The sequence below is a fragment of the Melopsittacus undulatus genome, chromosome 1, assembly GCF_012275295.1.
Source record: "Melopsittacus undulatus isolate bMelUnd1 chromosome 1, bMelUnd1.mat.Z, whole genome shotgun sequence".
Taxonomy (NCBI): Eukaryota; Metazoa; Chordata; class Aves; order Psittaciformes; family Psittaculidae; genus Melopsittacus; species Melopsittacus undulatus.
In genome coordinates, this window is record NC_047527.1 from 18462096 (window position 1) to 18488030 (window position 25935).

At 37.7% G+C, this 25935-nt stretch overlaps 1 protein-coding gene across 1 annotated transcript in view; it reads right to left on the reverse strand.

Moving 5' to 3' along the window:
- Positions 1-11351: 11351 nt before the first annotated feature.
- The window catches only part of EMC2 (ER membrane protein complex subunit 2), a 34224-nt gene continuing 19640 nt past the window's right edge, over positions 11352-25935 (reverse strand). Inside the window, exons 6-11 of the mRNA XM_005150924.4 lie at positions 22486-22571; positions 22269-22328; positions 20459-20540; positions 19240-19350; positions 17721-17825; positions 11352-11756 (exon numbers count right to left, since the gene is read on the reverse strand). Coding sequence (XP_005150981.1) covers positions 11670-11756; positions 17721-17825; positions 19240-19350; positions 20459-20540; positions 22269-22328; positions 22486-22571 — 531 coding nt within the window. The 3' untranslated portion in view covers positions 11352-11669. The remainder of the gene's footprint in view (positions 11757-17720; positions 17826-19239; positions 19351-20458; positions 20541-22268; positions 22329-22485; positions 22572-25935) is intronic.

The window sequence follows — 25935 nt, forward strand, 5'->3', positions numbered from 1 at the left end:
TACCTCATAAACATGTCCTTTCAAAGAGCCCCTCGTAAACTGGAAACAACACATCCTGCAAAAGAGAAAGTGTGGCCTACAGTTAACTTATTTATTCCTATCTAACATACTACAGACGTCCTGATTTTTACAGCATTACATGTTTTGAACCTTTTCAGTAACGTGGGGGTTTCTCATTTCAGCCTAACTGCTGTTAATCTGTTCCAAATGTTAACATTGCAAATAAGGTCTGGTTACCGTCTCTGCCCCAAGTTGATAATAGGAACAGAGCTGATCAGCATCTGGTTTAGTTCAGAGTACAACTTGCTGCCTAATACTGCAGAATTTGGGTTGGAAGATCGTTGCATTTCATGAACACCACAAGAAAAATTAAACTAACAACACTCACATACAGTCATGTGTCATTATTTATTGCTCTATAGGCTTGCTAAAGATGGAATATTGCATTACTAATTTTGGCAAATTCCAGCACACATAAACAGGCCAAAACCTCTTAACATAAATTATACCAGAGCTGCCTAATGATAATTAAAAAAAAATCAGTCTCTTTCTTTCCAGACTTGTGATGGAAAAAGAGTTTAAAAATAAGAAAATTTCAGATCAGTTTTGTATTTTATCATGCACTTTGAGCACTCTAGTTGTTATGTTGTTATTTGTTGGTTTCAGTGCAAGGTACTTGCATTATAGCACTTTAAGTATATAGAAAACTAAGGCTACAAAGAAAAATGATCTAAAATTAATTTATAAAATACAAATTAGTATTTTAGTGAAATACAATCATTGACCTAAAACTCAAACCACCAAGTTCAATTTTAGATCAAAATAAAACCTCCTGCTGAATTAAATCAGAGCTGAATCCAGCTCTCACTATACAGAATAATTCACCTCAGGATTAGCTGTGACCCCTCTAACACTGAGAACCACCTCTCCTTTTTTCCTTCAGGCACTTTTTTATACTTTATTCCAAATTTCTTTACTGTCTGATCTATCCTTTTGCAGTTGATCATATAAAAATTCCACATACAACATACTTTGATTACATTTCTTCTGTTAACCTAGATGACAGATTATCCCTTACAAACTCAATGAAGAATCAAAAGCACTTGACATATATAAAATAAACCATGAATAATTAATGACAGTTTAAGGTTAGAAAGGCACACTACCTTATCCATCAACTATTCGTATTAAAGTTCAGCTTGAGAAAAAAAATTAATAACTACCTCAAATATTAAAACACCATTTTCAAAATGAATGCGTGGAATGCTTAAAACATCTGGAGCCTGTATAAAACGTACATGAATTCTGCCAAATTTACCCTACACTTTCCTGTCACCCGAAACACTGACTGGGGTGACCCACATGACATAAATTTCTTTCTACCTGAGAGAAATGACACAGGAATTGCTTCTTTCCCCAGACAGATGTAACTGGCTGGTCAACCAAATAGTAATACAATATTTATGAAGTTAACCAGGGTAAAACTGATAAGCACTGTATTAATTCATGGTGACACTGATGAGCAATGATTTTTGGGGCACAACAGATTCCCTTGATCCTATTTTACATTCGAGAAACCTGAAGCAGAAAAATTCTATATTAACAAATTGCATCATATTGCAGAGCCAAGTCAGTAACAGAACTCAGGAAGTGGCAGGCTGTGTCATGCTGGTCACAAAGCTATACCATTGCTCATGTTTTAGCAAGATTTCTCTCATTTTAACAGACTGAATAACTCCCCTTCCATTCCACGGGAGGGGGAAATTATTAATAAAAGATGATTTCCAATAAACTTACTTATTTGATGCATACAGATTTTATCAGAGACACTTCACACTACTTAAGGGGAATAAAAAGAGGAATAACCCCCCACACTGGATGACTCAGGAGATAAGACATGTTATTGGTAACACAAAGATCAGCATTTACAGGTGTCTTTTAGAGAAAGATCAGAATATCAAGGCAAGCAACCTACTCAACACTGCTGAAATCATACACAAAACTAAAACCCACCTTGATCAGGTAAGAAAAATAAATTGATGTGAAACCTGTCTTAGCTGAAATGGCAGGGGGGTAGAACTAGACGATCTTTAAGGTCCCTTCCAACCCAAACCATTTTATGATTCTATGATTCCTTAACAGCATAAGTTACACCATTTGTACCGTGAACCAAGCAATGTGCTAAGTTAATTCACTATAAAGAAGTGAAGATGCATCTGTATGCCTGAAAGATAATTCACCTTATTCAAACTCAGTTATCACTTCAGTAGTACGCTGATACATGAAGTTCTTAATGAAAGAAAGGTAAAGTGTCTAAGCAAGGTTTCTTCTCCTTTCAAACTGCAAAGAGAAGCAAGACTTAACTAGGTTGGCCCAACTCCAGCTCTGGCTGACTCATACAGAAGCAAGGACTTCTCATTCTCACCTTTATCTCCTTTTTTAGCTTCTCAGAAGTAATTTTCCATATATTGTTTACAGAATAGAGAACTAAAATTATAAGAAGCACCAAAATAATTTTTTTTTTTGTCTATGTTCCTCCTTAAGCAGAAACCTCTGCCAGGCCAACCTACTTCCTGGCTTCTCCTTTTTTCCACGGCCATTTCCTGAGCTGCAGCGTGCCCCTGCAAATGTCTGCATGTGTAATGACTTTCTTTGGCACCCATCAGTGGATAAAGCTGGGAACCCAGCTCTGCAGAGACAGACAGGACTCCAGATGTTTCTTTACCTGGTTTATCTGCACTTGAGGAGCCTGGGCTGAATTTGGTCCCTATGGGCAGCAGAGTCTGTACTGACATCTCAGATTGTCACCCAGGGCTCCCTCCTTCACTTGCTCTTCAGAACAGAAGCAGCTGTGCGTGAGCTTCTTCTCACCAATCACTGCTCCCTCCTGCCTCCACTCTTTACAGAGATGTGATGCTTCCCCTCATGCCTCCTCCCAGCCACAGGCCAGGAGTCTCTTCCTCCAGAGAGGACAAGAAGATGGCCAGGATGAGCAGTCTGGTGCTGCTCTTACAGTGAGCTAGAAAGGAGACTGGGAAAGTCTATAGGGATCAAAGCTGCCCAAGCCCCCATGTGAGCCCTGCCCTTTCCTCACTGGAGTCTGTTGGAAAAGGGAGCTGTGCACAGAGAAGGCAGACAGGCTGCTTGGATAAAACAGCTCACCTTTGCCTTTTCAGACACAGGCAAAGCTCCATAGAATTGTCTATTCTGAGCAGCTGCCTGCTTTGAAGCTCAGCAAAACCATCCACATCCACACAACACAAAGTCCATCAGTAAGCAAAGAAAGGGAGCAAGTGCCAAGAGCAGATTAATGTTTTCTTTTCCCTGTAAAGTTCCAGGTTTGTTAGCTGAAACAGATGCAAGTTACTGTATATTAAATAAAAGGTAAACCCATGTCCTGGTTGTGAAAGATTGCAATTAATCGTGTAGTCATTAGGACCCATAAATGCAAGAGGCTTTCCACAGAAAAGCATTTGTTTCACTGGAGGCTTCTCAGGGTTGGGTTTGCTTTAGTGAATTTTAATGAGAGAGAAACCCAACCTATTGAAGATAATTGGCCAATCTCCTGTTGAATTCCCCCATTTTCCCAAGAATCCTTAGGCCAGAGACTGACTCAGCAACACTTGGTCACTTGCTGGGAATACGAGTAACTCAAGTTCAAAGTCTCTCTGTCAGTCAGGTAGACAACATAAACATCCATGTCCTACAACCCAGGGAAATGACTCAGTCATTAGGTTACTGGTAATCCAGTGTGGAGTCAGCCTTGTGGCTATGGCTTTTTCAGCAGGGAAAAGGTTTCTTTTTTTTTTTCTAATATGGAATAAAACCAGAAATCAAACCTCAATTTTACTGTAAAATAGAATTCTTGCATTCTGGCCAGTCCTCAGGAATATCACTTCCCATTTAAACAGTCATCTTCATCCATGGTATTCCTGCTTCCTTGGTGTCCACTGCCATGGTGGCATCTAAGTGCCACAATAAAGACACATACTAATCCACAGCTTACTTCAGACCACTGCAGACCTGACAGCAGACAGACATCCTCCTGACACCTTGATCTCTGTTTCACTTACCTGAAGTGACCAGAAACAAGTCAACATGGCCAATACCTATGTCAATTCTGGCATTTTTGGTTCACTGCCAAAGAACACACCTGCCATTCTCACCCAGCACCAAAAGCAGAACAGGACAGAACCACCACCATGCCGGTGTGGCCAGGTGTCATCCCTCAGTTCTCATGTGTGTCACAGTTGGCCACAGCATTTGGACAGAAACCCTACCCCAAAGAACCACTGTGGAAGATGTAGCTGGTGGGAGGTGACAGAATGGATGGGGCATGAGGAAAACACTACGTGGCTCCACAGCCCAGCAGAGCCCAGGCTTTGTTACATCTTCTTCATTCAAGCAGACCTTCACCTCACTAAATTCTAACACTTCCAGCCTCTGCGGCCTTTCTTGCATTCTTTTTGTTTAAAACATTGCTCTTACTGCATTAGTCCACAGTCACTTTCTTCCTATGATTTTACATGGCCACAATATGAAAAAGCACTTTTCAATTGCTTACAAACACATGGCCAGGGTGATTTAGACAACTATCTATTCTGCTTCCACTTAGGAGTCAAAAGTAAAGGACACAAAAGTAAAGAAGTTGGTGCCGAATTCTAAGAATCAAATCCATGTTTAAGCACTTAAATATGTGGCCTGATGTTCAAAAAAATTTGGCATCAAAAAAGTGCCAACAAGGTCAAATGGGAGCTGATGGCTTGGAGAATTCCATCTCTTATTTTGTTGCTTAAATAGTAACCCAGGAATAGGGCCCAGGAGCTCATTTTAAACAAAATATTTGTATGTATGCTGGCTAGAGCTGGAGGGAATAAGCAGGATCATTGATCCTCTCTGAATGGCAAATCACTGGAATTTTATAAAAGCATTATTTATATTACACAGGCATTCAGACGATTGCATATGAGAGCTGGGCAGTGACACAGAAAGGTTGTCCTTGTCCTGAGGACAGATGGTAGAACTGGGTAAGAGGCCCATGTGCTCTCAACCTGGAACCTGCATAAGACACGGCTCCTTGCATGAACTCCAGCCACCCACCAGCATAACAGGCTCGTATCCCTGAAAGTCCACCTTCTGTTATGCAGCTAGGCAGCTGACACACAGGCACCAGCCAGCCTCATGAACCTTCTTCACAGAGGGCTTCTTCTTCAGCAAACCTCACATTAAAAAGAAGGGCCAATGGAAAACCAGACATAAACCTCTTGCAAGGCTTTTTTATTCCATTCCCTCCTGAAGTGATGGTGTCACGTATTCAACTGCTCTCAAAGCTTCTCTCGAACAACCAAATCTACATTTCTGCTTTACTGAGAAGATGGTTTGTAAGTGGAAAAGCCTTGATGTTCCTTGAAACTGCTTGGATAATAGGCGTAGCTGTTTCTTTCACGTAGCTAATCAGGCTCTACATTACCTGAATATGGGAGCTTCCCAAGAGGAGTAAATTATCTGTGTGAGCAAAGGCTCCTTTCTCAGTCTGGGTGGTGCCTACACTTAGCTAAATCAAAGTTTATTTAAAAGCTTATTAGAGCTTTTGGCTTTATACAGACATCACATTTCTGGGAAGTTTGGCTGAAAAAGCTTGGCATGGCTACAATTATAATATTGTTACAAGTCACTAAATGTTTTTGATATATTTAAAAGAAATTCTGTGCTCATTTTCTATACAATTTATCTCAATTGCAGTCAGCGAGACCAAGGGATTTATAGGCTTTGCAGAATTTTCAACCTCATTTTGAATCTTTCATATTCTCAGCTTACAATAAAGCCTGCTAATAACGCCCAAACAGCACCCACAATAATCCTTCAGTTCAAAAACAGAGTAAAGGAATAACACCACTGATTACAGAATTACAAGGATGCAGCAGCTACTCAGCTACTTACTTTTAATAGACCTATTAATAATTTTTCATGGTTTTCATCATTGACTCTAACAACAGAATGAACTGCAGCAGCTGTCCAGGGAAAGAGATCCTGTTCTACTGGGTACTTTCTTATGCTTCTGCCCACATTATGATCTATCCACAGCATTACACCATTTCCAGACTCTAAACTGAAACAAATACCCTCAGACCGGCAGTGACAGCTTCGGGTGTTGTAGCTGTATTTAATAGAATAAAAAACACAAACCAACTTGTCAGACACACCACTGTGTCAAGCTCAATTACCTAAATAAACAGAGGTAATGGTTAATTTTACTTGCTGCTCTTGTTGAAACCACCTCAGTGTGGATTTTTGCTGTCTCTTCCCAGGAGGATTACATCTGCCTGGTTTAAAGTTTCATGTCCAAACATCATGTCCAAAACCTAAAAGCTTGCTACAGAAAAACTGTGTAAATTTAGGAAAAGATCCTCCATTATTTGGGGGAAATTTGCATTAATCATAACGTGAATCTTATTTAAGTAAGGCCCATTTGTGGGATAAGTGGTGTTTCCATTGCCGGTGCAGGTAGGTTGTGATCTGCCCTAGTGGAAGTCCACCAAGCCTATTTCCTAAGTGAACTCACTCTAAACATGTCTTCATCCCCTGGTAGCCCTGGGGCAGATGCCTATACGATCATCAAATGGCACGAGGCACCTTAACATCAACATGGTATCATTGAAAGCAGTTAAAACACATAGGGATGAGGAGAAAAACATTATTTGCACTACAAATTGCACGTATTTTGTTTTAAACACAGCCACGCCTCATTATTTATGCAATACAAAAGCAGAGCATATTTTGTCATCCTCTGCAGGGAAGAGAACTACTGGACCTATGCTGACTCACGTGAGCTGAAAGGTGGCTCTTCCTCTCTCCAGCCATTCCTTTGACCTTGGCTCAAGGGCCTCCCATCTGGAAGTGTTTTTCCGAAGCTATTCACTCCATGCTTTTCCACACACATGCAAAAAAGGCCTAGTGACTGTGAGAACTAAGCTGCAGCCACCATGATAGGACGAGTGATTTATTTATACACTTGCACATCATTTGGTGTGGGTAACATCCACCCTCTTGCATTCTTTGTCAAGGCCCACAAAGGAGCTACGCAGACTGCAGATGTTTCCCAGGACAGGCCTGCTGTCTGACGTCCTTTCAGTCCAGGGTAAAGTACCTTATGCTGACCTTTAGGTGTGCACTCAGTGCACTGAAACTAAGAATGTGTGAAACCTTTACAGGTCAGGATCAATCCAACAAGCTGATCCATCTGTATCCTCACCTCCATGCTGAGCTAAAACAGAACTGCCAGGGTACTACACGGGCACAGATCTCCTGTGAGATTTCTGCTGTGCAGAAGCCAAGGGGAGAAAAGCAAAATACAAAGCACAGACCCTTGCAGGGGCAAACTCCTGCAGGCAGATCCACACCAACATGCAGCCCCACCAACAGCTGGTGGGAACTCACATCTGTAATGGGTCTCTAGGTGCATGTACCCAAGTCCCTGCTCTGCAGGATCCAGGCCATGGTGGTCTCCTCTTATGCAGCCCTTTTCTGCTGCAACTGTGCCTGCCCACCACGGATGCTCACCTCTGGGACCTTAGCACAGATGAACAGTGTTTTCTTTGCAGCTTGGCACACAAAGTCCCACTATAGCATATGGGTTGAATGGGCCTTTGTGCTACTCTGCAGCCTTTCTTCCATTCAGACAAGCATTAAGGATTGCACTACTTTATACAGGGGATTTCCTCATCATAGAACACAATAAACTCACCAATGAAGTACACTGATAAATGCTTTCCATTTCACATCCAGCAGTTGAAATACAACTTCCTTTATGAGAGGTGGGTTCTGGAGGGTTGCTTTTTCGTTTGATTGGTTTGTAGGGTGCTGCTTGGGTTTTTCTGGGGTTGTTTTTTTGGGGTGTTTTGTTGTTTTTTTGTTTGTCTGGGGAGTTGCTCTTGGGTTTTTTTTATTTGGATGATTTAAGAGGCAGTACATTAATGACCAATTATTTCTGGAAACCAGTCTCTGGGTTGAATCCAACTTCTAGACAGTGCCTATCAAGAGAATACAGATCTATAAGGCTGCACAGTTATCCCGAGTAAGAATAATAACTAATTCCAAGCACTTTATTCTCCAAGTAGACTCCAGTACCTATAGTTAAACCATAGCTAGTTCTAAAACCCTATTCATGCCCCAAGCAATGCAAGAAATAAACCCTATATCAAGCCATATTAAGCAGCATTCCTTTTCTAGACAAAATCATATTCCAGAACTGCCCTAATGCTCCTCTACTCTGACACCAACTTGAGGAAGAGTGGGAGAACCGTATTCTCCCTGCGTACGGGGTACATGCACACTGCATAGCACTGCTCTGCTGGAACCTGTATGGTTTAGATTTTAATAGTGTTGGTTTTAGAGCTGAATATATGGAAGCTCTTGAGTTACGAGAAGAATTATTATTGCAAACCTGACTACAGCTACAGTTGGTGTTCTTGGAAGATGAGGGTGCAAGTAACAAGAAGCTAACAAATTCGTGCCAGTACGTCAAGTTTGATTTGCTTTCCTTTTCCCCTCCCTTCTAAAGCTGGCTGAAATACAAGTTCCACTGTAAATGCAGGGACTAGCAAACATGGATGCCATAAAAAATACAGTGCTGCCAAGAGGAAGTCCTCCGTTGACTAATATAGTTTCCAATAGCAAATGCAAGATATTCTGGGCACTGAGCTAAAGAGATTTAGGGACATATTCTACACAAGATGTGCTTTTTGCAGCTACAAGAATATGAACTCTATAACATTTGGACAAAAGGTTTTTAAGAAGTCACCAGCAACTTGAGAACAAAGGCAGAATCAGAGGGTTTGGTGGCTCTTCAATGACCTTTACTTCAACAGATAACAATAAGGTCTCCCTGTCAAGCCTATTATCAACTTATGGCTGCAAAAAATAATGACACATTGCTACAGAGTTTGGCATTACAAAGGTCTCAAGTTTTTGCTGTTGACTGAAATATGAAAACAAAGCCTTTTATTTTGAAAAGAGGACACTGCTTGCTTGATACTATTATTTTTGTGTAGCATTTGTCACTGTCAGAGCACAATACAGAGCATAATCAAGTTCATTTGTCAACTACGTAACCCACTCTTTGAAAACCTCTTTTTAATGCAAGACGGCGTCAGTGATGTATTACAAAATCAATTACTAGAACTGAAAATTGCTTTTATAAAGATTCCATTATATCAAAGTTTATCCTCTATATCCTTTGCTTGCTGAGAGTGCAGGACATTTCATATAGTTACTTCTCCTGCAGACATAGGATTTTGGTTTTCATTTGAGTATGAAAAATATCCTGAATTTCCATTGCCGTGATTCAGTAGTTCTATCAAAGATTTCCCATGTATTTTCATAGGAGTAATTTATTTTAGCTTTGAAATAAATACAAATTTGTCCAAAATACTTGCTAGGTCAGTTTTTAAGCTAATACTATGTGGAGATTATGCCAAAATACAAGATAAAAATTAGAGCGCTGAATAGTTATTTCAAAAAGATGCTAAGCAGTAAAGAAGAATGTTCTAAGCAGCCAAATGAAGCGAATTTGTCATCAGATCACTGAAAACAAGAAACAGAACAAGCTTCCATACAGAGAAAGTGATATATTATGTGCCCAAGTTGGACATTGTTATGTTAAAAGTTGCCTCTCAATAAAGCATTATATCTGACACTTTCCAGCAGCATAGATGCCACAGCTGCACAGGAATAATGCACTGCTGGTTTTTAATACCTTGGAGGTAAAATGTTATGCCCCACTAAGTAATTCTGGTCTACAGTACAGCTTCCCACCATTCTTAATTTCATAATGTAACCAAATTATGTGAGATGTAGGTAAAATAAAAAGACTAATGAGCATTTACAACTCTAGGTGGCACACTCATACAGTAAAAGACTATAAATCTGAACAGAAATATCTATGGTCACCCAGGATACTTTTTTGGCTTTTCCACCTGAAACATACATAATCTATCGGCAAATACTGTTCTGAGCTGGGCTGTGAATTAGTATTTAGAAGGATCTGTACTATTTCCCCAGGTTAGAACTGGGTGATTTAATAATACTCTGCAGAATTTGCTGTGTTATATTTCAACAGTACTGAATTAATTTATGACTCCATATACAGTCGATTCTCATGGCATAGCACCCATCCCACGATGCTATAATACTCCAACCTATTTCACGGATAATGGGAATAAGACCATACATGTTTCTTAAAGGCACCGTCTCATGCAACAATCAGCTCAGTTACACAAATTTTTAAGCTTTGAACTTACGAAGGAAGTTTTTGTTGCTGCTTTGTTTTTAAACAGGAGCTCAGCTTTGGTTTATTACCTCAAGTCCACATCATGAAAAGGCCATTTTAATACACAGCCTTTAACCTACCCGTCTACATAATGTAGTCAGTATAAGAATGAGCTGGGATTGCGGTGACAATCATGAAAATGACATTGCAATACTTTTATTACAGTTTGTGAAGGGGATGTTGCTGCTGTTATGCAATCTTACTGAAGTTGTAATGAATGAAACGATAACTGTGCAACAGAACTGCCATAGTGTACACCTGAACAACTTCCAGAGTGATCAGAACTGCAAAATACATAAATTAGTGTTTGACTAATTATCTGAGTGAATAACCTCATGCCTAAAGACAAATACAATGCAGATTTGCAGTGTTCTAGATGCTTCATGCTAATGGTGTAAAAACACTGTATCCTCCAGCAAGTACAAGGCAGGTGAACAAGCTCTCTCATCCTCCCAGTGTAGTAACATTTGGCTACTGTGGAGAAGCTAACATACCACAGCTTACACCACAGTGAAAGGGCACCCATACTGTAGGTACAAAAACTGGTACAGACCAGCATGCAGCCCTGCCTTCAGATGGTTTGAAATTCATGATGTGGAACATATGTGCAACAAAGGACACACAGAAGGAATAAAAAAAGTGCACATGCATGTACTGATTGGAGAACTATATGGACATGGAAGCATTTGCCCACAAAGCCACAGAGGAGAATGTCTTTGGCCTGAAGCCAGTAAAAGAGCACCTCAGAAGCAAAGTACACAAATAAGTCTTCTCCATTTCTTCAATACTAGATATCAAATAATTAATAAAAACATTAACGTCAACTTTTTTTCTCTCATAAAATGTATTTATAATCACTCCCTGCTGTATGGTAAACATTTGCCAGAAAATGTACATCTGTAGCATGCTTTCACTCTTAAATATGCAAACAAGACACACATTTCTAATATTTGTCATTCATCTACATACATAAATTCATCATTTCCATTTGCAAGTCCAATAAATGGTCACCATCATTTTTATAAATCATTTAACAAGTTTATTTCTACAAATTGTGACTTAGAAGCAGTTACTATAGATACAAAAATCTGAAAAGACTGATGTGCAGCATGTGTAATTTCTTTATGTTGTCTAAGTGGATAATTTACTCATTTCAGTGGGCATTCATCACATTTCTCATAGCAGCAATAAATACATATTTTACTCTCCATAAAACATTATTTTAGATAGCAGGTTAATCAATACAAAATTAGCATTTAACAGCATTAGAGTAACATAACCCCTAGGTCATTGCAGGCTGATCATGGAACTGGAAAACTTAATACTTGATCTCTGTGCCCACCTAAGACTGAGTAATTTGCAGAGTCTCCAACATGTCTTCTACTGCCTTCAAAGAGTATTTAGTTTCCTTCTTACTGCGACCTGCAAACTAAACATCAACAAAAGATTTTTGTCACATATCAGAAATTCTGTGCATAGATCCTGTGCAAATAACAGTTCCAAGCATTAAGTACCAAAAATTAACTCTATTGACTACAAACTTAAAAGCACAGCTTCTTTATTGTTTCACTCAACCTCAGAATTTTTACAAGCTATATCACCTTTCCTCTACTATGTACTGGAAAATACAACAGAACTCCTTAGTTTCACTCATTAGTTCTAAATTTGAATATTCAGCACTAATAAATATTCCACTTTGAAACTGAACATTTATCTGAAGTGAGATCTTCCTGCTGATTTGCTTGCCCAGTAAACTTTAACATAATTTTTACTTCAGCCTTGATTTTTTAATGTGATCCAAATTACATATTATATATTAAACATTCATAATTTAATAGTAGTAAGACTTAGGCCTGCTATTGAAGCCAATCTATTTTCTATTTTTGTTACAGCGAGACAGTGCTACTTATCAAAATCTCCTATAAAATAATCCAGTCATCACGTAATTATATTTTATGGTTCAAAGTAACTGTGAGGAATGACCTTGTATTTGAATGTAACCTCCTATTACAGCAGCGATTTCAGAGAGCATTCGAAATAAAGTCTGTCTTGATAACAAAGTACAGCTTAATAAATACTATTAATGGCTTTATATACCCTAAGACACATGCAGCCATGTTTGGGAAAGAAAAAGGCAGAAGGGTAGAAGACAATGATCACCCCTCATTGACCTCAAAAGGGTTTTTCTAACAGTACTGATGATTCCCATCACTCATCATCCACATCTAACACAGAGGATTTATTGACTAGGTTGATATTTGCTCAAATGAAACTCTCAACGATTTTTAATACACCTGCATTAAAAACTTTTGCGTTTTGGGTTAGGAGAGGTAGTAAAGAAATTACAGAAGCAGTAACTATAACTCACTGCTAGTAAAACAGCCTATTCTCTACCTAAATGTTAACATCTAAACACTCAATAAATTTTCAATTTAATGTTTTTTATTTCAAATACCACTGGTGTCTCACATAGTTAGTCCTTGATTTATAATGTGTCCCTTCTCTCTTGTAATTAACTTAATTTTGCAAACTCTTCATGACCTGTTAAGAAAGATTAAGTCATCAAACCCAGGTAATATCACACCAGCAACAAGCTGCAGGACCTGTTAACCTGCTTTTGACCCCCAGGCTACAATCTAACACTGGGACTCTCAATCAGTACTGGGTTCTTACAAAAGTAGTTTTGGCACAGTAAATGAAAAGCTATTTCAAATTAAGTCGCTAAGAGAATGAAATGTTGGTTTTGTGACAACACTTTAAAGTTAAGAGACATACTAAACCCACTATATTTTCATATTTCTGGATGATGAACTGATGTGCTGTGTTTTGACTCTAGCAGTATGTATAAACCCATTCTTCAGGTTGTACAGTCTTCAGAGTGACCTGCAGCCATCAATGTCAGAGGAAAATCAAATTCTTAAACACTCTCCCATGCAGGAGAAAGTAACTATTGCTTAGACCTGACTCAGTACTCTTTTTGTTTGCTCTAAACAAGAACTGTCCCAAGCAGACACCTGGGGACTCTTCAGAAAAACAAGGAAATGATAAAACAGAGCTCAAAATCCTCCACTGAAAAACTGTTTCCAATTCAAAGCATTCAGAAATTTCAATACAAAGCACAGAAGCCAGAACATATTGTGGTCAAAAATCATGCCTGGCAAGACAGAGAAAGCATGCAGAGGAAAGCTTCAAAATCAGAAGAATTTCATTTTACCTCTCTTCATGGACACTTAAAGCAAAACTGACAGAAGACATTAGTTTAAAAAATGTTACTTGCTAATTTCAAGAGTGGTTGCCTTCATGATACTGACATGTACTTGAAGCTGAACAAATAAAACCAAACTCTGCGTCATAACAAACAGGAGTATACTTGGAAATGTAATCACTTCAAATTTGCCCTGACGAACAATTATTTTGTCTATTCTGCCATTACACAGCAATTTGACTGATTGAGCCGGAATCCGTTTCTTAAAATCATGATTTAATTTTCTGTTGCCCAAATGGTTTGTAACAAAATCACCTCTCTCCGACCATAAATAACATGTGGATTGCTAACACAGAAGAATTTAGCAATGTACCCAAGAAGCATGTATCTGGAAAATTACTATGAGTAGGATCACATTAAAGATTTTCGTGAGCATTAATCAAACTCGCTTGCCTCTGCTGAAACGCTTCTACCAGAGGACATGCTAAACCAATTACCTAATTGAAGAGCACTAGGTAGCCATATTTTGTTTCGATGTTAAAATAACTGTGACTCATGCCTTCAGTCAGAACAGAAACACGTTTCTTCACAGGGTCCACACAGAGAAAATAATCTGGTTTCCCAGTGATAAGGCAAAACTGAGCTTATAATGAGAATAAAATAATTCTTTGAACAACAAGTATTTCTCTAACATCTGAAATGAAAGATTAATATTTTTTTCCTACCCAGGCAATTAAACTTAAGTGGGCCAGAGAATAATGACCTTTCTTTTAGCGCATGTACCAGCAGCCAGGAATTCCAGCTCTGTAAGCAGCCCTTGCTACAAAACCTTTCTGTCTTCCTGCAAAAGCTTACATTTCTCCTAGATTAGGCACAGATGAGAAGTACTAATCAACACATTTAACATTCAAATAACTATATTAACCAGATGGAGCATCAAATATCAGTACTTTTAAGAAAATTATTTCATTCAACTGTCCTTTAGCCCCATGTGTCCTGGTAAACAAACTGCTGCACAGTCTAAGCAACACTAGCAACAGTTAAGGTTTTCTCTTTCATACCCAAAGATTGTTTTCTTTAATCTACAGTAAATGTAAAAAGTTCCTCTGATTTCATACAGATATGCACAGCAAAAGCAAAAAATCAAGTGCCAAAGCAAACTGCCTGAATGAAAACATAAACTGAAAGAAGGGGACCAGTGAAAATATTTTAAGCAAATCACATATAAAATTAAAATGCAACTATAGGCAGTGCTGAATTTGGAAAAATAAAGGCAGTTTTCCAAAATTACTGAGCAAACTGCTGGTAATTCAAGTTTAAATCCAGACTGAAAAAGAAAATGAGGAAAGATCTCACTGCAAGCCAACTGCTTGCTTGTAACTTTTGGAATTAATCACTTCATATTTTAAGGTCACAAATTCGTATCATTTGTCTAGGCACTCAAGTCAGGATTCTAAAGGCATCTTATTCTCTAGAACATGAATACTGGAAAAACTGCATTTTAACAGTAAGAACGTCTAGCTAATAAAACAAGTCAACGCCAAACTCAACAAGCTCTTAAGGCTTTTATTACACTTTAGAAAGTGCTTTGGATAATGAAGGAAAGTGGGGAGGATTTACAGAGATAATATTAAGTATCTTGCTTAAAACCTGGTTAGACAACCCTTCACTAATGGAGGAATGCTGTGTTTTGACTGGCATAAGCAACCAAGGCTTCATCCTTAGGTCCAAGAGATGACAATTTTCAACTGCTGAACATGCTAAGGAAGCAACAAATCAATAAGGACTCATAAGGGAAACTGCCTCCTGCTACATCACCAAACACTATTTGCTGTAGCAGCTGTATGTGGTATCTGACATACACACCGGAGTGGCCAAACCCTTCTGCTGTCATGTAACAAGCTCAGTAGGGCTGGGCTAGGGCAGCCTCATCCAGCTGTACTCACTAGAGCTTCCTGTGGTACTTCTAAGAAGACAGGGGTGTTCACACCATTTGCACACCAAATCCTAGCTTGAGCACTTACATCTTCTCTATAGCAAAATTCCCCTTGTGATTAGTCAGATACAGTGTCCATCACTTTATGTCCAAAGCAGCTAAGAAGAGCAGCTGAAGTATGCAACATATCAAGAAAGTATGAAGTCACAAAGAAGCTATGACATATATTTCAAATATATGTTAGTTGTGTTAACGTGAGCTGTTCTGGGAAGCATCAACCAAAAATGCTTAATGCAGGATTCAAAAGAGCTTCACAGAAACAGGGGAATTGCACTTTGTAGTAAAAAAAACCCAACAAGACCAACCTCCTCAAAACCCCCCACAGCCAGAAACCTCCTCTGCCCCCCAATACAAGTCCTGTTTTGTTAGAAATGTTGTGATGTTAACAGAAAGCCATGTGGAGTGAAAAAAAAAGAAAGAAAAATAAAAAGAGGCAAGCTTATCTGGCTGTTAAGTCATGTAACTACAAACTGCCATAGTTAAACTTTAATTACACTTAGGAGATGCCTGTTTCTAGTTCTTAATCTTGGTACGCCACATTCCACAGTCAACACTGGCTCTACGGTTCCATCCTGAAGCATCCTTTGGGCTGTTTCCCCGAAGTGCTAGCAAATGTCTACTGGTGGTAGAACTGGAACCGGAAACTTCGGTCATAATATTCACTTGCAATACATGTTCAGAACCACTCTTAACAGTTCATTTTATTGAGATCTAAAGCATGAATAACAGTTTTCACTATCTTCAAAATTCACACATCTTTTAAAACCTGTGTTGTTCTATCAACGGTGAATCCATTGTCTATTCTGTTCTTCAAGGGTTTGGTTTTTGCTTGTTTGTTTTGTTGTGTTTTTGACTTGAGGCAAATTTGAGTTTTCCATTACAGGAAATGTCAGACATACTGAAGCCAAAAGAAGTCCCACTTATTTATGGGACATCAGACAAAGTCGATAACTCATAGACACCTTACTGTCACAAACAGGTAAATTAATGAAAAGCAGGGAGTCATTTTAAAGAGAAAAGCAGAGAAATAAACTTCAGGCACACAAGTATAAAATGCTTAATTATGTCCTCAGGGATACAATATTCTTCACTGTAAAGTACAGTCAGAAATTACAGGGTCAACCAGAGGAAATGGAAAATGTTTCAAAGTTGTAATACATCAAAACCACGTCAGCCACAATAAGCTGCACTCTTGGCAATAAACTGAAATACTGTATTAAGAATTAACTGCATTGGCCGTAAAAGAAAATCTAATTTAATTCCATAATAGATGGAGCTGGTCAAAAGGCCACTTGGTAGTATTAACTGTGAGACAGTAGCAGCAAGATTAAATATTGGGTTCTGATACTGAAATATTACAGAAAGAAAGGAGTGTTAAGTGTATATAAAGTCTCTGCATTTAATACCAACATTTTTGCTCAGAAAAAGTTATGGGGAAAACATGACAGCATGATGCTGATGTTCAGGATTACCTATACATGAACTTTGACTGGCAGGTCATAAAGAACAGCTATAAAAGAGTCAGGCATACTATGTCTGGGATGCATGGACAGCAGAATCTATGAGCTAAAACCTGTTTTCATCCATAGTTATAGAAAAAAATATACAGAGTTATAATGAAAAAGCAAAATAGCTATTTATGCATAACTCTGCAAATAGCTGAAAAGCCTCCTTATGAGTTCAGGAAGTCTACATTTTCATAAATCAATGAGCATTTTTCTATAAAACTGTGCAAAACCAACTTCAGTCACAATTATTAAGATCATTATTAGGAACACAAATATGATTTTGAAAGGTCAGAATAAACCGAAGGAAAATAGAATTCTAGAATTTTAATTTGCTTGCTAGTACCAGATCAAGTCACTCTAAGAATTAAGACACACGAAGTTTTATTAAAATACTGAGCTTTAGGACTGTGTCTTAGAGATCAGCACTGCACTAGTGTCCATTCAGTTAATGTTAGTAGAAATCTGGTTAAACCTAATAAGTAAATAATATTAATTAATAACTGTAGTATACCAATCTTACATTCATTAAAGCTTCCAGGGCATCAAAAAACAAGCAGAACATAAAAAATCCAAGCAAATTATGCCAATTTACACACATCATATCTAGCCTCTTGAGCAGCAGCTGATAAAAGTGCAGAAAAGAACTACATGGCACGATAAGAGCAAAAGCACTGATGTACTAACCTGGTATGCTCTGTTTATTTGGTTGGCTGCCCAGCTGGCATATTTCATATTATCTTTTTTCATTTTTGCACTTGCTTTTGGATTGGAGGCAATATGGCTGGCAGACTAGGAATACAAAAATAAAACCAGCGTAACTATGAAATAGATGTGCATGAAATTAACTGAGAGCATTCAGCACCTTTGCATTCAGAGCCCCAAACAGAGCAACAGTGGAAAAAAAAAGACTAAAAAAACCCCAGTTACTGGTAAACAGCATCCAAATGAGAATTAGTTTAAACTTTTTAAACAATTGTTTGTTCTAAATAAAGCTAAACCAGACTTCAGTTCAGTTCAGTTGTGTATCAAGTTAGGAACCAAACCTGGGCATGATCAGCTAATCCCATTTGTTTTCCCGAAGTGAGGGTTATAAACTTGTTTTCCCCATTTGTTACAAAGAGATGTTACAAAATACATCACCTGTGTGTTCAAACTGCCATGAAAACCATGACATTTTTTCGTATCAGAAACGCAGGTAAGACTATACAAAAACTATACCCCCAAAAAACCGAGAAAATAAGAAAAGAGTCCTTAATCTCAGAGACTTCAAATAAAACCATTCTTCAAGGAATCATTGCTAATCCTTCCCACAACACCTGAGTGCAAAAGTACTTGAATGCAAAGAATCAAAAGAACCCTCCTCTTATGCACCAATGAAGAACCTCCGGGGAAGGTTTCAAAAAGGAGCATGGAAGCAAATGGCTACATGAATAATACAGTTCAAACTCAAAGAATGTTCCCTTAGAGCTACTTCCCTGAAACTACCTGCAGAAACAGGAAAGGAGCAAGACTGTCAGAGAAGCAGCCTCCACAAATTTGGAAATGCATTCCCTGAAGCCATGCCCACATGAATTAAATTTGTGATATAGTACAAGGTCAGTGACCTAACATGGGGCATAGTTCTCTCTGGTTTCCTGAATTTGATGAAGTACTGACCAGTTTCCTTGGCATATACAGCTAAAAGCCTTTGTAGAGCATTTACCAGGGTTATGGACATTCTTTGGGGGACTATGAACATTGAGCATGTCTGTCAAGGACAAAAGCAGCAGCCACAGCAAAAACAGATCCTAAAGCCTGGAAACAGCATTACAAAGAAGTAAGGAGCCAAAGGGTAGACTAAAAAAGCTGCTTAAAAATAATAAAAAAAAAAGCAGCCATCACACTGTACTGGTACTCTTCAGCAGCTCACCATCCTGTAGAGAGGAGTATGGCTTTAAATCCTTATTCATTAAGTTACCTTCATGTGCCAATAATTATAATTCTTTGAAAACACAGGCAAGACTTAAAGCTTAAGAGCACTTCAAGTAAGGAGTACTTACAGGCATAAGACTGTCCTGTCAGTATTTAAAAACAGTGTTAATAATATGTTAAACCAACAGGAAAAAACCCCACCCAAACAAGCCAAAATGATAAAGGATAATATACATGCATAAAACCATGCAACATAAAAATGACAACCCGGAAAATACGTAATTGTGCTTACCATGTAAAGTCCAAACAAAGCTCTCATATTTCGGTTGTTAAGCTTCAGTGCTTGTGCGAAATACTTTCTTGATAGCTCGAGGTTTTCAAGCCCCCCTTGAGTGTATTTAACCTGCAAAAATTACAAGCTCCTGAAACTTGCACGTCATCTGTACCTGAGGCATTCACTCTTGAAGCAAAGATATTATGAAACTTCACTTCAGGTTTGTTTCACATGATATTTCAAATCAGGTGAGTCCTACCAAAGCCAAATACTAGGTTTGGAGAAATCTGAGCTCTTTTCAATACACAAGTTCTTAAATATTTAACTATAGGAGGAAAAAAGGCAGCATTAATTTATTGCTACAACCATGAAAAGTTATTATTTTGCACCTATACATACTTACAACCTTATAGCCTCTTTGGCAAAGTAACATGAACTTTAAATCTAAAGCTAAATTCTTACTACTGTAAATCCATACTAACTTGCGTGCGTTACACCAGTACACAAAAGGCACCACAATGCCTTTCATTATCTACTCACTGCAAAACAGTACACAAAGTTTAGCAGATTACTCCACTGTCTTTCTATTATTTTTTCTTGCTATTAGATCAACAAAAGGAGGGATAAATCCTGGAAGACATGCATTACAGTCTTTCTACTGGAAAGCTATTTAGCCTTTCAAGTTTTAAAGTTAACCGAATTTTATCCACATTAACAAAACAAATAAAATCCATACTAAGCATTTAACAGTACAATTTAGGAAAAAAATAATAAATATCTGAAAAAAAAGAGTGCAAATGGCTAAAAACCTTGAGCTAAAACTGCTAAGGGCCCTCTCTTCCCCAGTGCTCCTTCACACAAAATTTCCTATGTGTATTCCAAGATCTGGCTCCACAGTAACAGGCAATATATCATAACCTCCTAGGCAGCACTGCAGTGGTAAAATTTAACTTCTCATGCACTTAATTTGAAAAGTGCATAAACACTTCAACAAGAATAGCTTATTTAAAATGAATTTTTATCTTCAGTAATTCCTGCTCTTACTTTTCTATTTAGCAAGTAAGAAACCAGTTTTATTAACATGTTAAGTTCTATGAGATGTTAACATTGTCTGTGTACTCTCTTAAATCTCTTGGGGAAAAATTAAATAAAGCATTTTTATTCAATTTTCACCACTTCAGTAACATAAAAAGAGAATATGCATCCAAACATTATTAATTCTTCTGAAAATACCTACTTCAGCATACTGCTGACAATATAAGTGGTTGTGCGGATTAGTCATCATAAGCTCCTCTAAGCAGAAGGCTGCCTTTGCATAGCTGAAGAATATAAAAACGAAAGTGACAAAATGAAACAGAATATACAGGTTGTTTTTTCAGTTTCTTTACAACATAATAAAAAAGCCATACTTTTTTCCCCATTACTTCACATGATTCACAATTAAGGAAGATGTTTTCTTTCTAAACAATGTTTGAAAACTCAAGTTATTATTTCTAAATTATGATGAAAACTACACAAAAAGTTATAATCTATGTATATGTGGTAGAGCTTGTGGAAAACATTTAATACACTCATTTCCTATTAATACGTACTATTTCTTATCAAGAAGAATGATGAATAGAAACAGGCATTTCGTACTAAAAGACACTGAACTAGGAACACAAAAGAGTTAACTTTTTTCTACAGGAAAATTCAGCTGTTTAAGGACTGACAAACCAAGCTACAGACCACAGAACTGAGATAAAAAAAACATACTAAGAACAGTTTGAAAATCAAATTGTTCAAATCTGCATATGAAGATAGCATTATACTAGTCTGAACAGGCAGCAACTTACTTATTCTTTAAATGAAAGGTTTCAGAGAGAATTAAAAAGTCTAGCTCAAAATGTAGGTTCATTTAATTACAGAAATCTTAGCTTCATAATCTTTCAACTAACAGAGTTTCCTGCAGAATTTGCATCTTATAAAGATACATGATAGCACTGTTGTTGCACAGAGTTTACATGACAGGTTTCCAAATTTCAGAGATGCAGTGTTTATAGAGAGTGTGGGTAGATATTTAATATTGGACTAAAAGTAATTTTGCAATTATGAAACAATATTAAGCCATCCGGATACCTAAATTCTAGATTATTTTGTAAGTCAGCATGTGAAAGAGTTTAATAATTATTTTCTTTGAGAATGGGGTGGAAGGAAAAGTTATGGAAAAAAAACTTTTCTGTCACAGTGAGAATTACAATTTCTCCCTTGAGAATTTGATTCTTTTACTACTCTCTGGAAAGGAAGGAGGAAACAATGTGATATAATTCAGGCTGGGCTGAAGAACTAAAGGAAGGGGGGAAAAAAGATACGCCTTTGGGTGGAGGTTAGAATTAATGCTGTGATATTAGAAAACTTGCACTAAGGCTTTGAGCTAATCCTCTCACACTGGGATTTCCTCCTGTCACTATAGCAATAAGAAAAAGCTAACAAAAACATTAAATATCCAATAAGCAAGTTACTACAACATGCAGCATTCTTGATTGCATTGGGTTTTGTACCCAGGCGACCTGATGCCTCTAACTCTGGACCCATGTTTTGTTTGCGTTTTTTAAAGGTTACTAAAAGTTCTTACAGAGGCAAGCTAACAGAAATTCAGAAAAATATCAGCTGTTATTGATCAACTGATTTTGGAAGGAAAAAATTTAAGATCTATAACTAGTCAAAAAATCACCTGGATGAAAAAATATGGGAAAAAAAAGGTGCTGTTCCCTGCTAAATACAAACCACTTCTTTTAAAACACCAAATCTAAAAAAAACCCCACATAACTGAAGCATACAGGTAATTAAATAAGCTGTTTCTGTTTTAAAATCAAATGCCTTCGTAAAGCATTTGGTACTCAAATATGGTTGGCAGTTATTTCCTGTTGATGCTTGTTATATTGGAAACAAGACAGCATACTTTCTAACACTAGTCCTTCAGAAAAAAAAAATCATTGAGGTCTTTGACTTAACACAGAGAAGGTTTCAATTTAACAGGTTTTATGTGGACTTAGCAAACAACTTACTCATGTTCATTGATGTAAAGTTCTGCAAGTTCATGCCAAGCTTCTTGGTCTCCAACAAATCTGTATACAGAAGACATGAGAGGAGAAAAGGAGAAAAAGAATGTGCAAGGGATTCTCTAAGTGGAAGCAAAAGCGTAAATCAAATGCAAATTCCATTTTAATTAAAAAGATTTATTAGAATAGCAAAACACAATCCGTACTCTTGTAAGACACTCACTGTTCCAGATATTCATTCAGCTCTCGGATGGCCTCAAGATTTTTCCCCTGGGCTTTTCGAATGGCAATCTTACGCTTTCTTGCTGCCTATGGATTGACATTAATAAAGGATTAGGGTCTCATAACTCCCTGGGTTTTTGTAAAGAAAGCAATTTGACTGTGCAAATTATTATCTCAATACCAGTGGAATTCCACTGCAGAGAAACTGCTAGGTTGAAGTTTATAAACATACCCTACGACATCCCACTGAGAGACTGAAAACCTCTTCATACAATCGCATTATGTATGCTTTTCTCTGGAAGCACAAACTGTATGCATTATTTCATTCAAATAAATGACTGTCCAGATTCTGATAATTACAAAACAGCAGGGGATGTTAATCTTCAGCCATTCCAAAGACCCCCACCTTGTCATTCACAAGATCCATGACTATAGAGGAGAGATGGGGACTGAGTCTTAGAGAATCCCACAGATGCATCTTGATTGCCACTGTACGAATATGGCTTTCAGCCATTTTTCAAGATTCTTGTTGGTGTGCTGAATGCCATCTTTAATTAATGTGTTAAATACACACCAATTTCATAAACAAGTCATCACTCCCAGAGCACAAAGTAGGCTCTTCAGCAGTGTAAAGGCAATAGAAAATAGCTATTTCAATGGCAAAACTGAGCAGTACTTTGGTATGTAGATGGAAAATGTATTTCAACATAAACAACGTAAGAACAAGCTATAAGAAGTAAAATGTATTTAAATTTTTAACTCTACAGACCAACAGGAGAAAAGATACACAGAATTTTAACAGTTTATGATTCTGTACTTCAACACATGACTGCAGTTTGGGAATATGGCAGAATGAAAGTGAAACCAAATTCCAGTGTAGCAAAGTTGGCCTCAAAGAGTCAACACCATCAGCCTATAACCCCTGTTATGCCCTCCTGCGTGATCACAACCACTGTAGTCAGCCATGAGAAGACAGACGGTCTGGTGTCTGTGATGTGTCTGGGTGTACACACACACACAGATGTCATTTCTGCATGAGATAATATTAATGGGGGAAAAAAAAATACACTTTTCCAGTAATGAGGTCCTGCTGCTCATTCCCCTGCTTGCTCTCATGCCATTTCATACCTTATAAAAAGTAACGGGTTGAAACTTAAACAGTAGAGGTTTAGACTGGATATAAGGAAGAAATTCTTTACTGTTAGGGTGGTGAGGTACTGGAATGGGTTGCCCAGGGAGGTTGTGAATGCTCCATCCCTGTCAGTGTTCAAGGCCAGGTTGGATGAAGCCTTGGGTGATATGGTTTAGTGTGAGGTGTCCCTGGCCATGGCAGGGGGGTTGGAACGAGATGACCTTAAGGTCCTTTCCAGCCCTATTCTATGATTCTATACAGTTGGGTATCACCTTATGGAAGCCTTGACAACTCCTCAACAAAACCTTAAACAATTTTAATCTTTGGCTTTAACATAGCTCTGAAATTCATTTGTTCATAACGTACCTTTCTAAGAACACAGTCACACACACCCCAAAAGCATACCTGTATTTTTACAGTATTTTGAACATAATTATTCTCTTCATTAATTTCCTATCTTCTGATCATCACTTGAACAAATTAATTGCTTCCAGAAGAGAAAAACACAGCATTTAAATAAACTAGTTCAAGCTACCAAAACAACACAGCTAGAAACACTAGTAACACTAAGTTTATTCTTCCCTTTGAGATTATCCCCTCCACTTTCCTCAGAACTGTATATTTCATTAAAATTCAGTGAAAATTACTCAAGAGCAGAAAAAGCATTTCATTCTTCTGTTTAAATGCAAGGCGTAGGCAGAGAAAATTCATCAGAACAATCAGGAGACAAATTAGGACACAGGCTGCTGGGGGGTTCACCCACAGTCATTTCATTTTCCACTGCTTCTTTGTCAAACTGCAACCTGTGAAGTTACATTCATCATTCTACTTTTACTGGGAGATATTTGGCTAAAAGCCATAACTGGCTCTAGAAATTTTAACTGCTGACCACATTTATCAGTATAACAGTAACACACACTGTTTATTTTATTTTTGAGATTTAAAATAAAGATTAACAGCATAATTAAACTTTTTAAAAAAATATATGACTAATTCCACATGCTTATCATGTTGCTACTATTACTAAACAAAAATACAAAACAAAAAAAACTAATCAAAACCATTGTTCTCCATCACATTTTAAGAAGAGGTCCCAAAGTATTTTGTAAAGTAGGTCCACATGCTTATGGTGGGGACACTAGGGCAGTGTCAAACTCACTACCCAAAGCTGGTATTATACACAGCTCAGTGACCTGCCCACTGAGCTGAAACATGGAAGAAGGGAAGTGGGGATAACAGCTTGCACAGTCAAAGGAGTGTATCATGCAATTATGGCTTATGACGACAGAAGGTTTTTCACAGGTAACAGACTATCTACTATAAAATTTAGCTTTGGATTAAAAAAAATCAGCTGTTATTTTTAAAATTCAAAGAAAAAAAGCAATCTAGACACTGATTAAAACCAAACTGCTAGAGAACGGAAATCATCTGTTTTATATATAAAATCAATCAGTGTACTTGACATCTTAATTTGCAATAGCAAACAGGCAAAGTGTATGTAAGCCACCCTCCTTTTTTGTTTCTAATACAAGACCTTCAATTGCATGCAAGTCAGGCCTCCAAAAGAGCCTTGAAACATTTTCTGTATGGCTGCTTTATTTCTTACCCACAGCACTTCCAAGTAACATAAATCACTGGAATCTCAAGACAAATTTATTTATGAAAAGCTACAACTAGTTCTAGTCACAAACATTAACTGATGTTTGTCTACAATAAGCATGTCACCTTATGCAATCAAATAATGAGGATAAAAGGATTAGACATAATTAACATAGAATCATAGAATCATAGAATAGTTAGGATTGGAAAGGACCTCAAGATCATCTAGTTCCAACCACCCTGCCATGGGCAGGGACACCTCACACTAAACCATATCACCCAAGGCTTCATCCAACCTGTTCATGTTAAATGAATTACATGTACATTTGACAGAATTTATCTGCATCTAAACTACACCAAATCCCACAAAATTGCTGCAAAATTACATTTTTTTGTTCTTATTTGATGAAAAATAGCATCTAAAACTTTTTTATCCACCCTACTTATCACCAGGAAAAAAAAAGGTTTGAAATCTGCACTCCCATCACCCTCAAATAAACCTGCAAAAGTGTTGGGATAAGTTTATTTACAGAGAACCCTCAGTTCACTAAAAAGAGGCTCAGCCACTCAGAACAGTGCTGACACTCTATGCTGTACGGTAGCGTAGTTTTCAAAAGTGTCTTTAAAACTACTGTGAAGAAGTCAGTGAGGACGTAGTGGGTTTTTTAAAGCAATTGCTAATTTTTCCATCACATAAATAAAACTGTAACACATATTCTG